Source organism: Sitophilus oryzae, unplaced genomic scaffold (assembly GCF_002938485.1).
Source record: "Sitophilus oryzae breed Bouriz unplaced genomic scaffold, Soryzae_2.0 scaffold_499_pilon_pilon, whole genome shotgun sequence".
Lineage (NCBI taxonomy): Eukaryota > Metazoa > Arthropoda > Insecta > Coleoptera > Curculionidae > Sitophilus > Sitophilus oryzae.
Window position 1 is genome coordinate 52,169 of NW_022147083.1, and position 27,450 is coordinate 79,618.

Sequence of the window (27,450 nt, forward strand, 5' to 3'; positions counted from 1 at the left end):
TTCTGTGATGTCCTACCGTAGGACATCATCGCGTAACGCTGTTTTGGCATGGGGTCACGCACCTCAGCGGCGCAGGGTTTTCGCGCTTCAGAGGAGGGCTGTGAGAGTTGTCGGAGGATTGGGCTACAGGGATGATTGCAGGGAAACCTTTAAAATGTTAAATATACTTACTTTCCCAAATCTTTATATATTGGAAAATCTATTATATGTTAAAGCCAATACGGAAAAATATCCCACAAATGCTCAGCACGGCTCTCATGACATTGCCAACTAGGGCGGAGCACCTCAGTATCCCTATACATAGATTAGAAAGGTCTCGAGATGGACCTAGATACTGGGGTGTGAAGTTTTACAAAAAACTCCCGGATGGGTATAAACCATTGTCCGATAAGGTGTTTAAGGGCAGGGTTCGTGGCTGGTTACTTGAAAATCCACTGTATGACTCGAGGGGAGTTTCTTTCAAGTGATATACATATTAATCTCACTTGATGGAAATTCCTTCTACAACAGAATGTGGGAACTGGAAACTCCCACCCTATATTTATATTACAATGTATTAACTAGAGTATATAATTTTCATTGTATACCCATCTAATATGATGGTCTTAACTTTATGTCTTTTGTGTTAATTTTTAAGTTAATTGTGTTTTATATATGTATTTTATTTTATATTTTGACTTATGTACGCAACTGTTTGTATGGTTTTGACATCAATAAATTATTCTATTCTATTCTATTCTATTCTATTCTATTCTATTCTATTCTATTCTATACCTACCTATTAACTAATTCTGCATCACGACCGTATTATACTTAGTTAAAATAACATCTTTTTGCAACGAATTAACACCAGAAACAGAAAAATATATGTATTTACGTATCTTTCTCCTCTTGAAAAGTCAAATTTTTATCAATCGAAAACTTATATCTACAGTATGTCTGTTCGTTCTGTAGCTACGGGGTATCCGTGAGAGGGGAAACGATATTCCCTCGATGTTTTTCGTAAAAAAATTGACGTTGAGTGTAATTTTTGTGGTTTATCTCTTGTCTGTTCTTCTTGCCAGTTGTCCTGCCTATTGCCACTTAAGAGATTTGATTCTGTGGATGACATCTATTACCTGGATCTTTTGTCGTATCCACTCTATTCTTTTACGGTCTCTTTTGGTTATTCCCAGCATATTTCGTTCCATTGAGCGTTGTGCCACCTGCAGTTTCCTTATAATGTCCGTTTTAAGTGTCCAAGTTTCGCATGAATAGGTCACACTGGTAGTACATTTAGTCGAATGTTATCTTCTTTAGATAAAGTGGCATTCTAGATTTGAATATGATTGAATTTCTTCCGTACGCACTCTATGCCAATATTAATACGTTTATATTCAATGTACACACACCGGAAAAATCTAGAGATATCATTTTATTAAAGTTAAAAATAAATGTTTTGAATAAACAACCACATATTTGTAGGCCGATAACGACATTATGGAGTGTAGACATCTTAACAGAGACGAAATGCTAAGGGCCATGGGTATGCTCGAAGCTGGAATGCGCCATCGACCTAGCTAGAGCATTAAATACAACGCAAAGTGTAATATAGCGATTAAGTGCACGCTACCGTGAAAGTGGTGAGGTTGCTGAAAGGCACACAGGGCGACATCGCATTACTACCCCTCAGCAAGATCATTTTGACCGACTTAAACAGCACCAGAGCTTAGTTTAATTCTTCAGGAAACACATAATGTAACCGTTGGGTTGACACTGTTCGCAATAGATTAAGAGAGGTCAACTTATTTCTGGGACACCCTGGAGAGCTCTCAACCCTTAACGAGAGGAAATCGAGAATATCCCACATTTGTGGGCTCAAGATCATGTTCAGTGGTCGAATGAACAATGGGCCAATAGTCTTCACGGATGAGTCACGCTTTGGAATTCATCCGATTCGAGAAGGCTTAGGGTATGGAGAGAACCGGGAAATCTTATTCGGTTGGATCATGTTCAGGAAGTGCACCCTTATCCGAGGTGGAAAAGTTATGGTCTGGGAGGAGTCCAGGTTAGGCCGAAAATCCGATCTCGTTTTTCTTGAAGGGTTTCTAACAGGAATCACATATCGTGATTTAATTCTTGAGCCTGTCGTGTTACCATATGGCAATGATTTTTGGAGAAACTTCATTCTCATGCATGACAATGCACGGCCTCATACAGCGTAAGTGAGTTTATCAATGCTCATCAATTAAACATCTTACCCTGGCCGGCACAATCTCATGACCTCAACCCATCGAGCATGTATGGGACGCGGTCCAAAAAAGAATTTTGAGAATGGGTATGCCCCGTGAAACTCGTAGGGATCTGGTTCGGGCCGTGAATGCAGCGTGGCAGGCTATACCTCAAGAAGAGATCGACAACCTGATCAGGAGCATGGAGAGACGATGTAGGGCTGTAATGAACAGTAGAGGAGGCCATACCCTTTATTATACCTAAAAATGGTTTTATCTTTTTTTTTAATTCACAGTTTAGAATAGAAAAAAATGTGTATTTTTGAGTTCAATAAAAACCAAGGTAAATTTGAAAAATTTGGTAAATTTCGCATTTTTATTTCCAATACGTCCTGTCAACTATTTGTTTATTTTAATTTTATTATATAGAAATGCAAATAATAAAATCACTGACGATGGCTGGCCAAATTGTAATATCCCTAGACTTTTCCGGTATGTGTATTTAAAGAAATTAATAAATTTATGACAACTCTTGGACCAATTGATATTTAATTATTTCTGAAATTGGTTTTTTAAAATTGAACTTATTCCGCTAAACAAGATATTTATCTTATTGAAATATCTACGATTATTACGTGGTATTAAATATCAAGGTAAGTAAATTTACTGTTGTAGGTAATATAATTCAGAACGGTGTCCTCAAATTAGTATATTATGTAGAAACGCCCCACTAATTATTTAGTTAATTGCAATGTAAACTTAACCCGCAAAAAACAGGTAATATTATCTAAAGCGTCTGGGCAAAGCACCGCAAAGTCTATTAGCTGAAATAGTAGTCGACAAAAAACAGGAGCTAGACAAATAACATAATTATACGATGATAGATATTTTTACAAAATTGCAGTTCAGTTCTAAATTCTGAGTTCTCGGTTCTAAGTATGGAAACTCTAATAAAAGTAAAAAATTAGGCATAATCCATAATAAAATTTATTGAGTTTATACAGGGTGCTACAAATTCGAGGTACGAACATAGGTATCTCGGAAACCGTAATAGATACGAAGATAGTTAAATTGGGGCAAAAAATGCTATCAAAAAAGTTTCAAAAATTTCAAGGATTCCTGAGTTTTTTCTGAAGAAGATCACGACGATCCTGGAACGACGGAATAAGAGAATCCATGGAAACTCAACACTTGGAGGACGATGATGTCTTTGATAGACTAGCTTGGTTACTTTTGGCATGCTTTATTTAAAAAAATGCATGCTTTTTTTAGAAATATGTAATAATTACTTTTATTCAAATATGCGATAATTGTTTTGAATAGTGTATTTGGACATTTCAAAATGTGCCTGGGATTTTCTGTTTCCAACGCCGATTCACTAAAAGGTATATTTTTACTTTAATAAAAATAATTGATAATGTTTTTTTCTTATCCCTCGAATTTGCGATATCACATGTAGGGACCTGTTTTGAAACTACACTTATCATTTTTAAATTAATAGAAAGATTTATCATTATTTTATTTAGATTCTCACAAAGATTTATCGCCCATTTAGTTAACTATTGTAACGCATTAACATTATTTTTTGCTACTTGTCTAAATAAGCTAATAAGCTTCTTAGACCTGAGTTGAAGACAAACTTATATTAGTTTTCTATAATATATCTCGACTTTGGAAAATTCAAACTATTCTCAATTAAAGGCAAGCGCATAAAAAATATTCTATAATGCAATGATGCGAAATGTTTAAGGGTGGAGAATCAATTTGGTAATTAATTAGAAACAAGCTCGGTCTTTTGATTGCGAATAATTTAATTAATGAACAAATAAAGTTTCACATAGCGAAATCTATTGAAGTTGAACAATTTCCAACAACCAAACCAACTGAATAATAAAATATTTTCAAAAATATCTAGGTATAATAAAAGGTAGTTTTATTATAATATTAGAAACCTAGTCAAAATATCAAATGAAAAATAATTAGAGTATTTCTACAATAATGTTTAAAAATTCCTGTCAAAAACTAGTTTTGTTCTGTTTCTTGGAACGTGGTAGACAGTGATTCAGTGTTAAAACTAAAAGAATCGGACTTCCGTTGTTTTTATTTATTTTGCTTACACGTTTCTTTCGGTCAGAAGTATCACTGACCGTTATCAAGTGTGAATTAAACTCAATCCTAAAACTACTGAGCTTATATACTAGAGCCGAGCATTCATTCGTGAATTTGTTGGGTGCAGTCAAGCATGAGGTGTTCCACTAAAAATACCTGCATTGGAGCGTTTTATGAGTGGTTGCCATATTGTTGAAATTTCGATACTTGGATTGCTAGAGATTTTATTATTGTTAGGAATAAATACGACCTCTTTAAATTTTCACTTTTTCCAAAGGGGTCCTTTGTGGACAACCCGATTTTATGTTGTGGTGCTTGGATCTTAATTCACGAAGTAACTCAATCAGATTCACGATTGAGAAAGAGAAAAACTTTCAACAGTCAGTGATACTTGATTTGGACGTTATCTAACGTCGGGTATACGTCGCGTTCAATAAACCCGACGTCGGGTACCAACGTCGCGTCGGTTCGACGCCTGACGACCCCTATTTGCACCTAAATGGGGAATACAGATTCGGGTCGCCTCCACGTCGGTATCTGACCTAATAGGGAATGTAATTCTACCAATTACCAACGTCATATTACGTTGGATTTCAGTCACTTAAAATACGTCGCTAAGCACTTACGTTACGTTTGGTTTCAAATTCGCTACCAAAAATACATAAAAACCTAACCAAACTACCTAATTACAAATGGATTCATAATCACTCCTCGAATATAACTATAAGTGCCTACGTAATTTCATATTATAATAATTCTGAATCATTAATCCAGACATCAGTTTTGTCAATGGAAGTAATTTTTTTTATATATCTGAATAAAATACTCCGGAAAACAACGAGCGCCTTCAAAATTAGGTAGTGAAATATTTTTTTTTTATTTTCTAACTGGTTTAATCATAAAACTGTACTGCGGTTCTCCCCAAACACAACCTTATCAATATTATTCTACTAGAAATCGGAATGTGAATATAAATTTTAAAAACAAAAAACGATTTTAAAATGGCTGACAATCGGATAACTTTCCTTTTATTGAAAATTTAAGTCAAAATATTGCGAACGGCTACTCTTATATCGGAGGCGGTGGGAACAAGCTTTTGCTTCTGCACTTGGCTAAAAAATGATACCCACCTATACCTTACACTGCATACCAAACGGCGCCACTATTTCAAAAAGATGCTGATACTTTACAAAGGATAGTACAAACTAAAATAAGAAAATTTGTACAAGTGTATTAATTGAATGGAAACTAAAATTAGTATAGCTATTAAATATTTTGAGAAACTGGATCAACCAATGAAACAATTCAAATACCCAAAAATAAGATTTATTTCTTGTTAGAAAATATTCAGTACCTATTCTGCACAGCAGTTATATACATTAATATACAAGAATTATATTTAAGAAACTCTATTTTTAAAACTTGTTTAAAATCAATCGGCTTCGGGACATGTAAGGAGCATCCGTCGTCGACCACAGAGCATATAATTTTTCGTATTCCGGATAAACGATTCGACGACGTTGTTCGTTATTGGTCTAAGATAGGTCAATTGTTTGTTGTCAAAAAATGTTTGATGGTTGACGGTTCAACGGTTTCGTAGGTGTAACCTCACTTGCGTATCAGTGATTTGTGGATTTGTGCAACTATCTTTTCAAATATTATTCAAACAATTATAATATAAAAGAAATACTTTTAGAGACGGTCTTGTTTATATTCGAATAATAAATATTTAAATTTGACTTGACTTATTACGAAGATTCATGAACCTTTTGTTTATATATATAGTTAAGGGGAAAAAGATTAATATCTGTACCACGAAGATTGCCCTTACAGGTCAAAGATCGTAATGATATAAAAGGTTAACATAAATAGATGTTAAATCCGAATAATCAATCAATATAACATGGTTATTTTAATAATCAAATACAAGTAAAACATTACTAAAATTGTATTAATCAAATAAATATTATATATTAATCGGTTTAAAACGTTCTATGCCTTCCGATGCCATCTCTCCATGCCTGTCTGTCTCTCCATGCACCGTCTCCGAGAGATCTTTCCTCCATAAACGTGTCAATTCCTTCCTGCCAACTTCTTCTCGGTCTACCCGGTTTTCTTCTTCCTGCAGGTTTCCGGTTTATAATTTGCTTTGGGATTCTTATTTCTGCCATTCTTTGGACATGCTCGTACCATATGAGTTGACTGTTCTTTATCTCGTCCACTATCGTATGTTTAACTTCCATAATCTCTCTTATGCGTTCATTAGTTATTCGCTCGAGTCTTGATTTGCCTGCTGATCTTCTCCAAAAATCGATCTCTGTAGCTTCAAGCATTCGTTTTGTTGTTTCCTTAATTGGCTACACTTCATAAATATGTAAAAAGTAAAAATAAATATGTAAAAATTAAAAAAAAAACGATTAAAAAAAGTCGCCTTGAGTACGATTCGAACCTGCCTTGCTACGGCTCAACGCCTTCCACTCCTAACGCCTTTAACCACGCGGCCAACCGAGGACTTCAAATATTCTATGTAAAATTCTAACTTAAACGATAATGTTTAATGAAAGTACTTTTTATTAGTAAACATTTATTTAATTCTGTTTTTAGTATTTGTTCTTATAGCGGCAACATAGATACATTATCTGTAAAAATTTCAACTGTCTAGCTATAACGGTTCATAAGATAGACCTCTGTGACAGACGGACGGACGGACAGCGAAGTCTTAGTAATATAGGGTTCTCGTTTTTTACCCATTGGGTACGGAGGTCGCAAATACTACTTAATGGGTTGTATTTACGGACGTAAATAGAGATACGTAAATTAGGTTATAAATATGAACATAAAATACAACAAAATATAATTGGACGTTACTTTAGAGATTATCAATATCGAGACGTATCCTATTCGGACAATGGGTAGACGTCGGGCTAGTTCAAGTATATGTACAGGGACATCATTTTAAGCGTCTCACTCGATTTATAATTTTCCTGTTTGGTATTTAAAGATAGTAGAAAGATTTTCTAATGTAATTTTTCGCGAGGATGCCGATTCTCTACACCAAAATTTTTTAAAACGTCAATTTTGACAGATACGACGCCATCTTGATTTTTTTAAATGGAAACCCCCACATATTTTAGCATGGTCCGGTAGACATATTTTAGCTAATTTCAAATATATATAGTTTAGTATACTTTGCTCTTACCGTTTTCGATATACAGTGGATTTAAAAATGAATTGTTCCAGAATCATTTTAAGAGTCTCACCCAATTTAAAATTTCCCTCTTTTCTATTTTAAGATAGTAAAAAGTTTATTTAATGTAATTTTTCGCGAGGATGCCGATTTTCTACATTAAAATTTTTTAAAACGTCAATTTTGACAGATACGACGCCATCTTGATTTTTTTTCAAAACGAAACCCCATCAAATTTTAACACCGCCCGGTAGACATATTTTAGCTAATTTCAAAAATATATAGTTTAGTATACTATGCACTTACCGTTTTCGATATACAGTGGATTTAAAAATGAATTGTTCCAGAATCATTTTAAGTGTCTCACCCAATTTAAAACTTTCCTCTTTTCTATTTTAAGATAGTAAAAAGTTTATTTAATGTAATTTTTCGCGAGGATGCCGATTTTCTACATTAAAATTTTTTAAAACGTCAATTTTCACAGATACGACGCCATCTTGATTTTTTTTAAACCGAAACCCCATCAAATTTTAACACCGCCCAGTAGACATATTTTAGCTAATTTCAAAAATATATAGTTTAGTATACCTTGCATTTACCGTTTTCGATATACAGTGGATTTAAAAATGAATTGTTCCAGAATCATTTTAAGTGTCTCACCCAATTTAAAACTTTCCTCTTTTCTATTTTAATTATATTGTAGTTATATTTATACGAACTTTTTTACTTATTTGTATCTGCAGAATATGCTGCCGAAGTTTCCGGAATACAGTTCGGACCACCCTGTATATAAAAAAAAACTTTTTTGAAAATTTAGTTTTAAACTGCTAGTCATTTATCATAAGATAGCTCAGTTTATGTAAATTTCATGCATTTGGATACGAATGCCACTCAGTTGTAAGTGAATGGCATTCATATTCAAATACATAAAAATTAGAGGAATTCTTGATTTCAACCCCCTGTATATAGAAAACGGTAAATGCAAAGTACACTAAACTGTATATTTTAGAAATTAGATAAAATATGTCTACCAGACCAATGGGGTTTCCATTTAAAAAAAATCAAGATGGCGTCGTATCTGTCAAAATTGACATTTCAAAAAATTTTAATGTAGAAAATCGGTATCCTCGCGAAAAATTACATTAAAATATCTTTTTACTATCTTAAAATAGAAAAGAGGAAAATTTTAAATTGGGTGAGACACTTAAAATGATTCTGGAACAATTCATTTTTAAATCCACTGTATATCGAGTATGTTCAAACATATATTTTGAAATGCTTAAAATATGTCTACCAGACCATCTTAAACTATGTGGTTTCATTTAAAAAATCAGATGACGTCATGTCTGTCAAATTAGTTATAAAATTTTGGTGTTGAATCAGCATCCTCGCCCGATAGAAAATCTTTCTCTTTAAATACCAAACAGAAAATAAAATCAGTGGTACAAAATGATGTCCCTGTACGTCGTCTGAAACCAACGTGCGTCGACGTTGGAGAATTAATAAAAATGGTACGTTGTTATTTTGTACGTCGACAGATCATTGGATTTTCTCGGATCCAACGACGTCGCTTTTGTAGGAAAGCGACGTCACCGGTCGTATCACCAGCACCCGAGCACAAATTTGCACAAAGTCTGACGTCGCTTCAGGTCAGATTTAGTTCGAAGTCAGATAGATGCTGCTTGGGAGTTGTGTAAGCAAAATAAATAAAGACAATGGAAGTCCTACATTCGTTTAGTTTTAATAATTTTGTTCTATTTTATTAATTTTAGACTTAAACAAAATAAAAACACTAAATCACCACAATACACCAAAACACTTTTACTTTTACACTGGACGCGCGTTTGGCTAATCATGTTAGCATCATCAGCAGATGATTATAAACTGAAATAAGTTAAACTAAAATAAGTTTATAATCATCTGCTGATGATCTTCTTTATGTTAGCAACAGCACGTCTAATGCTAAAAAGCAAAGTATTTTAATCAAATAATATTAAATGTTTTATTGCTGATAATAACTACCAAAGGTTCCAACCCTCAACTGTAATTTAGACTAAATATTTATTATATAATCTGAATGTTAGACATGACTAAGTCATATATTATATGACTTAGTCATGCATGATTAATTTGGTACAGCCGAAGCATGTGGTACTATTAAAGAACTTTTTAGTTCTATACTCGACCGATTAGCACTATTAACTTTTGACCGATGCATTATAATTCTACCATGATTCTTTTTTTACCAAGTGAAGGGTGTCAAATAAATTGAAGAATTCAAGTTTTCTTAAATTAAAAATTATTTATGAAATAATAATGCTTGAGATAAGAATTCAATTTTCTCAACTTTTCATGGCCCAAAGATGTTTATCTTGGGTATTTTTCATGAAGCTTCTGGTTTGTATTTGTCAAACAGACCCTTTTTCGCTGAGGTCGTGCTGGATCAGTCTTAGGGCCAACTTCGGGCTAAGTTCAACCTTTGAAATAATTTCATAATTCCTCTTTGTAACAACAACAGACAGAAAGGATGGCAAAGGCGAATATCTCGAATATAATTGATGAAACTGGCAAGCCTCGAGATACTCAATCCAGGCGTAAACAGTTTGTCTTAAAATAACAGAGCTTGCTTATACGAATCTCCGTTTATCTTTTCTTATTAGTTATTAGTACTGAATTTGTGCGTTTTTTCTATAATAAGAATAATTGAGCCAGTGGAATATGATAATTCGCATTTGTGTTTACCAGGTTCTATATATAAGTTGGCCTTAATTTATTACCATCAGACAAATGAAAATATCTTTCTAATTTTTATAATAGTTTTTTTTTTATTTTTCTTAAACCTTTAGAATTATATCCATATATTTTTTTCCCTTTTCTTGGGTATGAGGTTTTTTTTATTAATTGAAAATGGAAACTTTCTTTTTTTTTATGCGACGTTTTGCTCCCACATAGTGGGCTTTCTCAGGCACCTTATTATAAAAACTTGAAGCCGCAGCCGCCTTGCTACAAATTTAGGCTATTAAAAATTGTCCCTAATTCCGTTATAATATATTTTAGACAGAAAGTTTTGATACAAAAGTTGTAGATAATCACATCCTTAATGAGATTGTGTTCTCCGTTTTTCCTAAAGCCTGTCATTTTTGACGTGTGACACAAACATATGTTTTTTTTAAATGGAAACCATAGTTGGTCATGTCTTCATGAAAACGCATTTTTTTAAGCGTTTCAGATATAAGCTATAATATGTTTTCGAAAAATATTTCCTACATACACTTTAAGGGTTATTTTGAAAATATTCAAAAATCCACCACTGTTTTGAGTAATTAAATGTATAATAACAGGTCCGGTATTACGATATCTAGGCATAGGACTTATGCATTGGAATGAAACGCTATAGAAAGTCAAGCAAACAGAGATGGACAACAACTTCCCCGTTTCCACTTCCATTACGACTGTCGAGTTAGACAAACTCCAATAAAATAACAAATTTTGATGATAACCATCCACCTGCCCTTTATCGCCATTATTTTATTTCCCTTCCCGCGCATCCGCAAAACGCCGTCACGTCAGTCCATCACAGAGTTGCCAGGTCTACCGGTTTCGTCTGTAAGCCACCGATCTACCAATTTAAACAAAAATCTAACGATATATTCAACTGCGTCTTTAGTCTAATCTGACTTTATTATTGTTTATTAAATTTTATTTAGTAATCATAGGTCATCGTTCTGTCTAGTTGCAGAGTTACAAAGATATTCCTACAAATCCTTATTACTCTTTATTAGGCGCGGTATTGGCGATATGCCCGAAGAAGTTGATATCTTTTGAAAAGATTTTGTTTCATTCATCTACTAAAGTTGAACCCATATTTTCCCCAAAAAAAATATAAACAAAAAACAAAATCTAAGTTAAGAAACAAACTGAATACGGATAAATATTTTAGTGCTTTTCCTGCCAAAAAAATATATTAATATGAAAAAAGAATTGAGAGTTGCTACAGCTTTCCCACTGAAATGAAATTAATTTTAGATATTACTGATCAAAATTTGTACAAAGGTAAAAAGTGACCGCTATCCCTACTTATTATAGTTTTTATTAATATAATATATTAATATTGTTTAATTTAATATATATCTTTTAATATTAAATAATATACCTCTTCCTCAAACCGGAGTCATCCACTCCTGGATATAGGTCTCTCCTATCCTTTTCCGTGTCTCCCTGTTTTGTGCTGTATTTAACCAATATTACCTGCCACTTCCCTAATGTCACGCAGCGACGTGCCCCTGCCCACGCGAGCCTTAGCTTATCTCCCAAGACCATACTGGGGAAATCACTGTCCCATCCCATTCTCCTATGCAAACCTCAAAATTTTCCAATCAAAAGCGTGGCCTTGAAATTGCCAAACCTCTAAATCACGAAATGTCGAACTTTAAAACAAAACTACCCCAGGCGAGCAGAACGTATGATTCAGAATCTCGCACTGAATATAATATACCTAGCTATTTCTAATTCTTGTTATATTTATTATATTTGTATTTTATTTGAGTGATCTAGTATTACGACACATAGGAAAGCTAATTTTAGACTTAAATATTATATTTTATTTTCTTTTGATTTTTGTTGAAGATCTACCGAGAATTTTGTTCTCGTATGGAATTATAATCTAACAAACCCGGCAATCCTGTTCGGCTACTCCTTTATAAAGTTTTTTCGGCCTAATTCCTTTGTCACCGCCGCCGCCGACCGACCGGTCGGTGTCGGGGCGACTGGAAGGAAGATCGTACAGTATTGCCATTTCATAGAATTGCACTTGCTATTTTAGAAATGATTTCAAAGTTCTGCATGTTACTTTTTGTTTTAGAAAGAAGTTGTTATGTGCCTAGAGAAAACATTCTTAAAATTGTTTTGTACTTTATTTAATATTTTATTAAGTAGGCAAGATAATGGGATTAGAAGATTCGGGATTTAGGATAAGCCAACATAATTTTGATTTAACAGAATGGCAACTCTGTCCTTCGTCTTTCTATTTTTTCCATTCTATTCTATTAGTAGCCGGTAGCCCCCACACAAGCGTCTTAAAGACCCGCCCCTCACGCAGAAGCTCTCTCGTCGTATCACTTCTATGATCACTTCCCAATGGTACTACAATGGTAGGGAAAAGACACTTTATCCGTCTCTGTTGTACTGCAGTGTATTTTGCAGCCTTACCATCTTTTTTTATCGCATTGAAAAGCTCCTATTGCTAATGAATTTTGCCACACGTGTATATAAATAAAATTATATATCCTGTAATAATGACAGAAAGGGCGAGTATACAAACTCTTCCCAGACATTTCCAAGTTTTCCTCGCTAAATATGCTTCATAGGTAAAAATACTAGTTAGAGGCAATAAGAAGCGAGTTGGTCCCTGTCATGGATGTGAAACCCATAACACTACTAGTTTTTGTAACCAAGACAACGAATTTGTTCGTCAAAAATTACAGTGATAGACTAATCAATTATATCACCGGTAGATATCTACCTATAGAAGAATAAATATTTAGATGATTTTAGATAGAGTTTAATCTTCTTCCAGTGGTTAAGAATATTTCTTTGGAATATTTGAAATGGAAGTTAAACATAGTTGTTCTATTATGAATGGTTTTTCACTTGAACATTGAAAGAAGTCACTAATAAATTAATTTATAAAACTAAAACATATAATTTAATAATAAAATTTAAATCATGTAACTATCAGTTTTTCGATTCATGAAAATTTTACCTAAGATTTAAGTTAAAAAAACGTGACTTTTGATTTTTGGTTGTTTCTTTCATACAGTACTATCTAAACTTACCGAGTTATATTGTGAGTCGAATAACCTTGGTGCTTGGTGAAGTATTGATGCAAACATCGTATAACCCACGCATTTGTATACGTTAGGCAATGTACAGAACTTTCTAGCTAAAGGAGCATGGCACACGTAAATATACCTTTGGACTGCGAGTACCAGTGTCAACCAAATACTTGCAGTGTGAAACAGATTGGGTATAACCTGAAACAAAAACGATTTATTTAAAAAATGATTAGAGATTTATTTAAATAAAATAGATATCGAGAGAAGTATAACGTGCATAAATTTAACTTTTTTTTCCACTAGCAACTGTTAAAATTGCTTTATATCTATCAAAAATAGTAGATAAAATAGTAGGTTAACCGCAAGGGTAAGATTAAATGATACTTTAACAGCGAGGATAGGTTAAAAACTTTATTTCTTCTCGCACGTTTTAATTGCTTCCATTTTTGAAAATGTTTGTATTCCTTTTCATCAGTTATTCGGGATTTAAATTGAAGTTGTTTGGATATGGCGTTTGTCGCCTCAGCCTGAATATCTGTTGGTAACTTACTTATTTCGTTTTGAGCCATTTCTGGCTCCAATTCAATCAGCAATCCACAAGAAAGATAATTAAAAAATATTGACTCAAAACCATAGACAAACAAATAAAAAGAGACTGACAAATCTCATGGTAAAGAGTGGGACCGCGTTCCCGTAGCGCAACTCAGAACAATTTTGAAACCAATTAGCAGGACCATGGCAGGACGTACGTCTTTATTGCTATCTTTCTTTATTATGTGCTTTATATGAAAAAGAAAGAGATAGGTATAAAACGTATCGTAAGACATTATCGCACATTCTGGCTGGCGGAAAATTTTAATTAGCCTTTATTAGTAGTATTCTTTCATTCTGAAACTGAAAATTTTCACTTAAACTGATTTATTCACTATACCACGTAAAGGGAACGTGGTGTAGGAAATAAATCAGTTTAAGTGAAAATCTGCAGTTTCTTTCAGAACGAAAGAGTACTACTATTATAAGGGAAATTATAAAAAAAAGCAAAAATTGTACTGTTTTATAAACATATTTATTTATACATAAAACTAAATAAAATTTTTATAATATAATAACAAAATATAACAGTGTTTATTCCACCCACCTACCAATTTTAAATGCGGAAGAACTGACTGTTGCAGGAAACGATCGGCCAATTTTTTTAAAGGCCATTAAAAATCTTATTTTCGAAAAAACTGCCTAATAAAATTGCAATAACAAAGTGAATATCCAAGCAAAGAAGACTTTACTAGAATCATGATCCTGAACCATTTTCAAGTCCAGTTTTAATCCTAAAACAAAAGTAAAATAGGTATATTAATAAAGTTTCTGGTTACTATAAACCAGCTATAAAACTACCCAAAAAATTAATTGTATTAATTTGTTATGTTAAGAGAGGTTCGAAATATTTTTGACACTACTACTTTTTTCTTAATAAGATGATAAATATAACTACTTACTTTTATTTTACCGGGTGTCTTTAACATATCTATCAGAGAAAGTGGGCACCAATACTTATAAAAAATAGATGATACTGGCTCCTGCAGCAGATAAAATAACAAATAGTATAACCTAAAATTATAAGTAACAAAATATAAATACCTATATGGAACAAAGGAATTTGTTCCCTATCCATATTCATAAGTCAATAAATGGTGGTTTAGAAAAAAAATTAAATTACAAAGAAAATTAACAAACACGACGAATTATCATGATGTTGTCATGATGACGAGCGATTATTCTAATTTCTATTGAGAAATTACGTTTTTATATAACTGCAGACATCGAAAATGCGGAAAATCGACTTGAACACTTCCCTCGTACAATAAGAATAATGACCCATACAGCGTCCGAATGAAATTACGTTTCTACAAAGGGCGAAACAAAATATGTTAAAAAAGCGAACCTAAGTGTTTATCTGAACACAACATATACATATGAGATACTCGCAGGTTTATATTGATAGAATTGTGTGATACAGTGATTTACTAGTTGTATACGTATGCACTCAAGATTCTAAAGAGTTTTTTGTAACGTAACAAATAATTATTAAAATGATGAAATCTGACGTCGGTATATGAGACATACAATGTATAAGTCATATGTATGTGTGATACTTCGTATCATAATTGTGCCTATAGTACACATCTTGTAAAAATGTGACATATACACATAATATAAATATTTATATAGACACTTTGTAATAGTGTATTGTTGTGTCTACATTCTAGCATGAAATGAAGGTGTGCGCACGCGCGGATAGCCTCAGCGTAGATACACCGACCAAGTGCTTTCTAGGAGTTGTATGTGTTAGCAGCCATTATTGTTTTATCATTCGGAAGCTCTATATAAATGTTCTGTTTGTGTGTAGTTTAAAAGAGATTTTAAGGTAAGCACAAGTTTTTAATTACCTTGTTACCTTAAAACCTACCTAACCTAACCTTAATATTATAGCAGCGACTCTTCCCTTACTCGATACCCAATTTACCAAATTTTGACTCCAATGAATGAAAACTCTAAATATTCTCGTATAATGATAAAGAGGTTAGCTCTGCAATATATTTTTTTTAATTTGGAAATAATAAAAATCTAAATGGACCAGAGATAGAAAGATTTAAACACTTCCCAGAACTTCTTACACTGATATTCGGTAAGTTATTGATGGATCAATATACAGATATGTTTAATATTCAATAATCAGTTTTATATAAAATTTAAGGGTGAGATTGTCAATCTGGAAATAAAATACAACAAAGTCCAACAGAGTGCTCGATGAATGAGTATGCTAACAAACCAATTGCTTGGAGAGAAAAGAGGAGAAAAAAATGACTAAACGAGGTCCACCAAATCGTGGCGATATACCAGTGTTTACCATTTTAGTATGTTGTTATACTAGGTACTTATATTTTTAATACATTTTGATATAAATTCTGTTCTTTTACAGTGTTTTCTTACTTCTGGTTTCTGCAGTGTAAATAATTATTATTATTTTGTTATTTGCGCTATTGCGTTCCATGATATAAAGAAATATAATAATTTTATTTTTTAACCACTTAATACATTTTATGGAAGAAAAATGGTACATTTAATACAAAACAAAAATGGAACAATTTTAAGGCTACTTCTCTTGAACTTACGATCGAGATACTTTTGGAACATACAAAGTTTTGTCTTTCTAATTTTCGTTCTAAAAAGATATAATTGGTATCATTGAATAAATATTTCTTAAAAAGAACGAAAAGTTAGGCATCAAAACTTGTATTATTTCCTAAATTCGTTCATAAGAAGTAGTTTTATCTAGCACAAGATATACGAAGCAAAATACATACGTATACACGCGGTAGTCACAACTGCAATGTGTAAACAGAGTTTAGACGTAATACACAAGCACTGTGTATCTACGGCACACTGTGTATCTCTTACTTTGTGTATACGTAAATGCTATACTGTGGCTACATTGTGAGGCGGACGTTTAACCTTTGTGCATACGTGTTGAACTACAATGTGTAAACGTAGCATATTTACATCGGGGGAATTGTGTCACCCTGTGTCTACATCTAATAATGTAACACATCGTAAATGTGATTTGATGTGCTGTATGGGGACATATCCATAGAAAAATAGCTTGACATAACTCAACAATAGGTTATATGAAATTCGTAACATTGACATTTTCATTGTTACATCCGTCAGTTATCAACTTTTGACTATTACCTACATTAGAAATTGTGATGTTGCCAATAATATTGCTCAACATATTCAGAACACAGTCAACATGGCAACGAATACCAAAATTGACTGCCTTGATTTCGCTGATCGATGCCTGCTTTGAAAGCGTAACGTTTTTATGTCAAAGTTACAGGAATACGGGCCTGGACTAAAATCTTGAGGTACAAATGCCTATGATTAAAATATTTCTTTTTCTTTAAATAAATATTTTATTATTTAAAGTATTTAAAGTTTTATTTTTTTATATTGTAGGTTTAGTTTAATTTCTTATAATCACAGGACCGTAATGAATAAAGCACAGTAACAACAAACAGTGTAGTCTAGACTTTTACTGTAGAGAAAAAACAGTTTGGCTAGAAAGAGTTCAAAAGTGAAAATATATTCAAGTTCCCTTTTCTTATGTCTAGAATCTCGTATTTTGTATTCTCAAAGTAGCTGTTTTATTCTACTTCACGCCAAAATAAGGGTAAGGTTTACCTCTTTTCTTTCCATTTATGGAAAATTTATTTTAGATTGTCAACAAAATCGTCGAGAAAATTGGATTACCAGAGTGAATTTTTATTTATGTAAAATTTTCGAATTTCTTATATTTTGAGGTAAATCCATTCAGAATAATGTAATACATAAACAATCATTAGAATGGTTTGTAAGACCGATACTTATCGTACAAAACATCTTTATAATAATAATTAAATAAATTATAACAATGGATTATCTAAAACTATTATTATAACAATAGATATAATCTAAAATAAATTTTCTTACTTCCGAGCATTATTTTTGAATGCGGACAAAAAACATTTAAATAAACAGCAATATATTTTATACGTCGACTTGACGAGTACGTCACCGCAAATCGCCCCGCCCACTCATTTTATTGGCCACTTGCAAATTTGTCGAATTTTTATTGATGGGACGCGTCGTCTAATATTTTACGAAAAACATCCAGAGAATATCGTTTCCCGTCTCACGGATACCGCGTAGCTACAGAACGGACAGACGTACTGTACTTGCTTTTAACAAAAAGCTAATTAATTTAATCACTACAAATTAATTATCACAAAAATTAAGTAACATCGTTACAGTATCTCAGAAACTACTGGAGATAGAGAGTCTGTTAAATGAGGAAAGAATTTCAGTTTTGTGGGGTCATAAATATGCGACTTTCACATTTTTGAAAAAGTCCATGGCTTACTAGACATTTCGAAAAGAAAAACAAATTTTGGCTATTTTAAAAGTTGTCTCTAATTCCATTATAATCTATTTTAGACAAAAAGTTTTCAGATAAAAGTTGTAGATAATCACATCTCTAATGAGTATGTGTTATCCGATTTTTTCTAACGCTTGTTATTTTTGACATATGGCACCAATATATGTTTTTTAAATGGAAACCATAGTTGGCCATGACTTCATAAAAAAGGGCCATTTTTTAAGCTTTTCAGCGATATAAGCTATAATATGTTTTTTTTTTTCAAAAAATTACTGAGTAGTAGCTAATTATCTCTCTTGACTAATTTTACTTAGTTACCCATGGAAACAAGTTTAATCGTCGTTGCTCTCAGAAAAGTGAAAGTGTCACATCCAAACTTTGTAATTTAAAATAAACAAAAATTGTAAATATGAATTTTTCAAATGAAGAAAAGCGGATTATTTTAAATTTTTCTTGGTCATACAGTTTCGAGGATACCTTGATCGGTGAAAGTTACTTACGTTTTTTAGAGAATGGTTAGAAAAGTTAAAATTAGATATTCGCGCATTAATAGAGTGAAATAAAAACACTAAATCACCACAATACACCAAAACACTTTTACCTCACTGGACGCGCGTTTCGCTAACCATGTTAGCATCATCAGCAGATGATTATAAACTAACTGACTAAAATGTGAGTTTATAATCATCTGCTGATGATGCTAACATGGTTAGCGAAACGCGTGTCCATTGTAAAAGTAAAAGTGTTTTGGTGTATTGTGGTGATTTAGTGTTTTTATTTTGCTGTGTAACATTAAAGGTTCCAACCCTCAACTGTAATAATTAATAGAGTGGTTCCAACATGACTTTCATTATATTATTAACTACAACCATAATGAAAGAAATGTTAAAAATTATTTATATCATAATTATGTAGACTCAGGGATAGAAAGAGGTAGACCAAGAGGGCCTCTTCGATCCCCTGACCTATCTATTTTATCTCTTTTAGATTTTTTATGCGGTTTGGTTAACAACAAGATTTACAAAAGAACTTATGAATTAAGAGAGGCATTCGAAGAGGCGGTACAGGAGAAGTTTAAACCGGTCGTTCTGTGAGAATAGCTAGAAATTCAGTTTAAAAATGATGTATTTTTATGTACTCAAAACAATGGCGGATTTTTTGAACATTTTCGAAAATAACTTAAAGTGTATGTAGTGATATTATTTCTTTATGTTTTAGTTTGTGTAAGGTGTATGATGTAAGGCGTAAGATGAAGCTATATATCGACATCATAACAAAATATGAACACCATGCCAACTAAGTGAAATTAGTCGAGAAAGATAAGAATTGGCTATAACTCAGTAATTTTTCGAAAAAAAAACATATACCTTATATCGCTGAAAAGCTTAAAAAATGGTACAAGTCATGGCCAACTATGGTTTCCATTAAAAAAAAAACATAAGTTTGTGTCATACGTCAAATATGACAGGCGTTAGAAAAAATCGGAGAACACAAACTCATTAGAGATGTGATTATCTACAACTTTTATCTGATTAGTTTCTGTCTGAAATAGGATAATTTTTAAAACAGCCAAAATTTGTTTTTTTTTCGAAACAGTAATAAAAAATAAATATCTAGTAAAACATGAATTTTTCAAAAATGTGAAATGCGCATATTTATGACCCCACAAAACTGCAATTCTTGCCCCATTGAACCGACTCTCTATCTCCAGTAGTTTCCGAGATACCCATAGGGAACATCGTAGGAAACTCACCCTTTATATTTTCTTTTGACGAATGTATAAATATCAATGTCATTACAAAATATATACGTCTTTCAAACGACTGGAGCAAATTAAGATGGTTATGCTGCAAAACGTATGAGGTTGAAGCCATATTCCATGTCTAAGTTAATTTAAAAGTTGTTGTTAAGTTAGGATCCGTATAATAACGGAAGATGGAATTGGAATGAGATTGCGGCTTCGAACTTGAAGTATATTTGCAAGAAAAAAATCTAATATGGTTTCCTCATTTCGACGGTAATTGAAATTTCGTTCGTATTTTTGCCTCGTTTTAGCGAAGAAAATATATATATTTTATGAATGAAATTGATATTAAAAAATGCAAAAAGATATATAACATTAACTTGAGATCTTATCTCTCGAAATTATTTAAAGGTAGTATCAGACATAGCTACTTTTGTTGCGCAGCACATTAAAAAACCGCGCAACTTGATTGCTGCAAGTGTGAATATCTAGGCATCCTGCAACATTGCGATCGCAGCTTGGTTGTGTAGGCTACTTTTTTTATGCGCGCAGTTTAAGAAATAGCCTTGTTAAGAACAGTTGTTGAGGAAGGTTGCAAGTGCAGCAAAAGATTACTAATCAGTTGCAACTTTTACTGCGGACATCGGTGCAGTATTCTGTTGGCATGCCCGAAATGTATACACTTTTTTTCAGTTGACTCAGGATAACAGATTTATTAGTTAAACAGGATGTATATGTAGGTATTTAGTAAAGAATTAACCGACAAATTGCGATGTCGTCGAAGTCAAAACAAGCGATTTGGAATAGAGAACAAATAAAATGTTTAATAGAAGCGGTAAAAGAAAGGGAGTGTTTATGGAACGTAAAAAGTCGTCCATTCTATCACAACCAAACGAAAAGACGAGCCGCTATTTCGGAAATTTTGAGTATGCAATTCATTAAGTAAATTATTGAATGCACCCAACTGCTCGCGCTTTCTTTTCCATTCCCTGACCCACACTCTTGTTTTTTTCTGTCGCCGCTTTTGTTTCGCCGCCAAAGTCACATATATGTAAATATGCCGCTGCCAACACTGTTTCGTCATCCATTAAAAAAAAACGCAACCGTCTCCCAAAAGGTACACACACGATACCTTGAGCTGTGGGTGGTGTACTGTTGAATGTTGCCCCTCCAAGGCTGCGGCTACCAAAATATGTTGCAAAAGTAGCGCTTTGGTGTGAACATAGGAAAAGCTTGTGGTGTCGACCTGCAACTTTTTTAGGCAGCTGCTGCATAAAAACTGCGGGTTTTGGGCTATGAACACTATATGCAACTTTTGCAGAGGCTGCAAAAAAATTGCACAACAAAGCTGTGTCTGATACTACCTTTCACTTAGAAATAAGAAACCTATTTTGGATAACAAGCTATTGAAGTAATACCGAAACTAATTTGTCTATGGTTATTTAAATAAAATTAAAGCAACATTATTTACCCAAACATAATATATTATGTGCAATCTAGTTTTCAACGATTCAAAGATAAAGAGCCTACGGGTTTCCTATAGGGTTTCCGGAACCGGAGCTGTTTGTCGGAACTGGGAATTTCGGTACCACGCCTCTAAGGAACCGGGATTTTCAGTTTTTTTTGGTACTTTCGGTACTGGCTAATTTTTTGTTCAGTGATGGCTTATTTTGTCAATCAGCAAGGAAGGGATGGTTTTCAAAAATAAAATCGATAGAAATATGTGTTTTTTTAATGAAAACATTTATGAAATAATCAGTCAAAGAAATGCAAATTCCTATAAAAACAACATAAAACATAACTAATACCTATATTGAGCAACATTATACTTATAATAATAAAATAACGTATCTATACTTCAATAATCGTTAATAAACATTATAGGAACTTCAAAAGAACTTCAGAAATAAGAACAATAAGAGATAAAATCACTATTTATTTAGAAGAGTTTGATTTCGACTGCTAGAAAGTATCAATGAACTTTCGCATGTAACAAAAAATAATTTTTTAAATACAGTTAACGAGTAAACAAAAATTCGGTACCGAAAGTACGGAAAGAACCGGGAATTTTTAGTCCCGGTTCTTTGATGGCTCAAAAGGACCGGAAATTCATAATACTTTCGAAACCGGGATTTCCCGGTTCTGAAGTCTAATCAACACAAATGAACATAAGTGAAGGAAAAACGAAAAAATATAGGAAACTTAAAATTTATACCAAACAACGTAAACCAACTTATAACTAAATTTGAAAAAAATACATTTTCAATTAAAATTGCAAATGCCTATAAAAACATAACATAAAATATAACTAATATATTGAGCAACATTGTACTTAATAATAAAATAATATACATAATATCTAAACTTCAATAACTGTTAATAACTTCTCCTAGGAGATGCAAGACCTTGTCGTTGGTGGGGAAGCTCCTGGTCAGGTGCTGGGGGGAATCCCCTCTAGCACTTGGCTTGGTCTAAGAAGCATCTCACTCATCGTCTTGTCCCTGACTGTAGTGTCGTGGCCAGGGAATTGCACCAAGACATATAACGATAACGGGCGGGGCTACGGACAGCCTCAACCTTGGGGCACCGGGGGGCACCCCATTGTATTTTACCCCTTACTTCTACACGCGAGGCTCTGTAGAAGTGGACCGACTGTCCCTAGCGACTCATAGGAACACTATGAGATCTGGTAATAATAGTAATAAAAACATCACCGGTGAAGCTGTGGGGAAACCACCTAGCGACACTGGAAACAGTAACGCAATGAAAGTTCCAAGGGGCCAAACCCAAAGAGAATTACAGGAGAGGTGGCTGACACTTGCGTGAGACCATCCTCCGCAAGTGGCATACAAGCTACCACCTCCTCCAAGGGTCGGGAGCCTACCTCCTACCTCTAAACCCAACAGGCGACACAAGCTACCGTTTCGTCTACCCGGCCTGGGTCGTAGCTCCCCGACTCTGAGGGACACGGGTCTCCGTAGGAAGTCCTGGGACTGTATGATGAGTTATAACTCAAGAAAGGGGGACACAATAGATCTCTAAGGTCGCAGAGATTAACCCCCCTCCCACTTATTCTAAATTCTAACTGTTAATAAACATTATAGGAACTTTAAAAGAACTTCAGAAGTAAGAACAATAAGAGATAACATCACTATTTATTTAGAAGAGTTTGATTTCGACCTCTAGGAAGTGTCAATGAACTTTCGCATGTAACAAGAAAAAATTAATTACATTTTATTAACGAGTAAAAAAAAATCGGTACCGAAAGAACCGGGAATTTTTATTTCGAGTCCCGGTTCTTTGATGTCTCAAAAGAACCGGGAATTCCCGGTACTTTCGGTACCGGGTTTTCCCGATTCTGAACCCTAGGGTATACATGGTGCTTCGGGCATCTATACAGAATTTCTGAGTTATTTATATAGGAACTACGCCGCATTCCCGCTAGATCCTATATGCCAGTAAAAAATACTTGCCAATTAGACGAGTTGTGAGAATGCGCCTTAATACCGTATGATCGAAAAAAAACGGCGTCCAGTTGGCTGGGAAATGAACATCAATGACATTTCCCATATAAATTTACATATAAAATGACAGCGATCTTCATTCCATAGCCATCGCTGACGCCGTTTTTTCTCGATCATACGGTACTAGTATGGGGAACTTGTGGCATGAATAATTTTCATAAAATCGAAATTTTACTAAATAAGGTATAAGATACATTTAAGATCCAAAACATTAATAAAATTTTCATTCTAGAACAATGTAAACTTATTTACAGGGTACTAAAAAATCAGGCTAGATGTAACGTTGAAATAAAATTTAATGACGAAGTGAAGAAGAATATTGTTACGGATTCCGTGGGTCCACTAATTTAAACTCGCGATAAAATACTTAACGAATTTATTTTCTCATTATATACACACAATTTATACTGATTACAACACACAATTAACTATTTAAAAATCCTTCACCAATAATATGTCACCGTTCGCTATACAAAAACTGACTGCCCGGTCGAGCGCGGGAAGCGCCTTATATATTGTAGCGGCTGCTTCCAGAACTTTCTGTAATTTTTTGTAGCTTTCTGCCTCCTACCAGTAAATTCTGTTGTCTGGTTCGAAATTACGGAACTCGCTTTTCTTCTACTTTGCTCGTTCCACAACAGATGTCGCCATACATCTTGATAATACCTACTTAAGTGCTGTACGAACCAATAAATCCCGAAATAGTCCGATAAGTAGGGCTATTAGTATTTTCAATAGTTTTCCTACTAACTTGGCATCTGAGAACCGACCAAATATAAGATACCTTCATTTAGATTGTAAGGACAATAAATTTGTAAATGTAACTAAATATTGTGAAAAGTGTAAATAAAGGATATTTAAAATAAAATAAAAAATAAAAATAAGTCGCAGTTTTAATCTACATAATTATCTATAGTTCTCTTATTATCTATAATAAGAATCAAAATCGATTAAAAAAATAAAATAGCATTTTTTATTTAATACAAAGCCATTTTTATTATTCTGAAGACAAAAATGAAGAAATTCTTCAAGTAAAAGCAATAAGGCACAAAGGATTCTCACTTTTTGCTTTTAGATTCGTTAGGTTGAAAATTGGGCTTTATTAGAGAGCAGCAAAACAGGAAAATCGTGCGAGCACGTTAGCAACCATTTGAACAGTTTTATACCGTATGATCGAAAAAAAAACGATTTTAGTCGTTTTAGGAAGGACGATGAATGTCGTTCCCCATATAATTTTACAAAAACAAATGACAGCGATCTTCATTTCTTAAGTCATCTCCGATTTTTTTCCGTCTTATGGGACAATACGCTGAATGAATTTTGCTAAAGATTTTTTTTGTATTTTACAGTTCAAATAACACGCAATTCTTTTGGAAATGTTTATTTCAGGAACTAGTTTTGTTTTAAGTGACGAGTAAGAATTTGTGTACACTATAATATTATTTTTATGAATCCATCCATACATATATGTATAAAAGCTCACGGGTTTTTTTTTGTCACATCCATCTCGCCGAAACCGCTTCACCAATCTTGATGATTCTTTTTTAAGTGAAAGGTATATATGTGTAGATTTGTTATGAAGTATTTTTATATCTTCGAATCGCTATTTCTTTATGTAAAATGACAAAATATTAAAACACACCTGAAAACACCTACACACAATACCTCCAGAAATCAATTATTTGTCATTGTCAGTAGTGTGTCAGTTAGATTATATATCAAGTTTTTAGATATTTTAGGGGTCAGTTCATATCACCAGCTTTAGATACATCAATATTAGCACAAAGGTTCGTGAAAGTGATTAGTGACTTAGTTATGCAAAAGGATTTTAGAAAATTCATCGTCTTAGAGTGTAAAATTATGTCGAACAATTTGTTGTATGAAAATCCTTTATTATCTGGTCTAGAAGAATGAAATTCTACAGAAAGAATAGGAGGAGATTTTTGAAATTCATCAACTAAATGGGTAAAGTTAGTAAAAAATTATATAAACCTTCGTGACCTCTGGATTATACACATAAAAATTTGCACAAAGGATCATTTAAAAGACATGAGTTAATTATTTGGACATAGAAATTTATGAAATTCATACCCTTAGGGAGTAGAATAGGGAACGAAAGTTTGCTGTACGAAAATGCATTACTATAACATCTAGAAGTATAACATTTTATACAAGGGTTTATTCAGTGACATCAATAATATGAACGAAATATTTCTTCTTCAAATCATCCTTCTAGGAATAAAAAATAACATATAAAGAGAGTATTAGTGCTCTGAAAAAATAAAATAAAATCAGGGGAGTATATCAAGAAAAGCGACAGTTAAAAACGTTTTATGTCAAAGCTATTTATTTTAGTAATACAGTTTATATGGGACCATAGGTAGAGTTCTATCCATAGAGGGTAAATGTCATTTCACTATTTATTATTTTCGAGAGATTTTTGTTTTTCAGATTTTGCAAAATTTCGACTTAAGTTCGAGTTCTAAAGTTCGCCACAGAAGAGCGCCATAAACCCTCTATCCAAACATACATAATTATTCTGTGGAGGCGCTGTCAACATCGCTTCTGTCAACTCTCTCCGTGCTTAACTTCACTTGGCTTTGACCGTCCGACTGTCACCATCAAAAAATCCTTGCTTCGAGAAACTGCAATTATAAAAATCTTGCTGTATAATTTGAATCAGCTGCTATTTCGAAGTTACAGGGTAGAGTTTTGAATGTCCCAACCTAACTTGTATTTGTATTTTGCTGGCACGTTGGCGTCCCTTTTCTTTTGTCCTCCAGAATGTCATATGGAAGAAAGGGCATGTTCTTTATTATTTAGTGAGCCCTCGGAAGTAATTCGAGGGTCCAACGTACGGACTATTTACAAGGTACGGGCATTATCCAAGGTCCTAGTAGTATCCAAGGTACGGGTAGTGTTCCCCTGTACCGTTATCTTATGGACGTACATTATCTTATGGACGGACTGTTCCAAGGTACGGACTATTTCCAAGGTTATAGTTCCTAAGTTATGGTCCAAGGTACGGGTAGTGTTCCCTTGTACCATTATCCTATGTACGGATGTCCTGTGAGCAAGTGTCCCCAGTAGGAATGATTTTTCTTGCATATAAAGTGCCCCAGCGTGGATGTAGCTTGAGCCCCATGCTGCTTCGTTCCCATCCATAAGCTAGTTAGTAGTTACGGCTATTCCAATTCACGGTGTCCTCATTCTGGCCCCTTTTGTTGTATTGGATGGCCGAGTACAGAGATGCGAGCCCACCTCACGCTGCTACTCTTCGAAACAGGATTGCCTCAAGAACAGCGAAGTGTAGATTTAGGTTCTGATTTTCAGTCGATTTTCAGTCTTAACTTAACGTACATTTTAAATAATATCGTACAGACTATATTTAGTGGTTAGATTATGAAGAACATTTATGTCGATTTAGTATTTAAAATATGATTTAGATCTTAGGTTTCATTACATTATGTCTTGTAATGGTTTTACTTTTATAGATATTTAGTACAACTCTTAACACCACTTTCTTTGACATATAACCACTATAATAATTATTAAAATTGTACAATGCTATTTACCATCACAGTCCATCTTGAATAAATATAGTCATTAGTTTTAAGTAATATACAACTGTGTTTTCTTTTCTCTGTACATGCCTGGCGCCCAATATCTGTATTTTTTTGTTTATTGTTATTAATTAGTTCTTTCCAGTGAAATACCTTATCCACGACTGCTCTCCGATGAAAAGCTGCCGTTCGCAGTGGTAATGTTTATAAAAAAACGCTACAGCGGTAGTATAGTTTGACCGCAGAAACACGATTATCACCCCAGCAATACGATTCTTTTCGCGAATTTTTTTTTGAAAAATTGGAA

At 33.4% G+C, this 27,450-nt stretch overlaps 1 protein-coding gene across 1 annotated transcript in view; it reads right to left on the reverse strand.

Annotated features, from left to right (window-relative positions):
- Window positions 1–9,914: 9,914 nt before the first annotated feature.
- LOC115886814 (sex peptide receptor-like) overlaps window positions 9,915–27,450 on the reverse strand; it is a 64,032-nt gene continuing 46,496 nt past the window's right edge. Inside the window, exons 2-3 of the mRNA XM_030906115.1 lie at window positions 13,341–13,538; window positions 9,915–9,983 (exon numbers count right to left, since the gene is read on the reverse strand). Coding sequence (XP_030761975.1) covers window positions 9,915–9,983; window positions 13,341–13,538 — 267 coding nt within the window. The remainder of the gene's footprint in view (window positions 9,984–13,340; window positions 13,539–27,450) is intronic.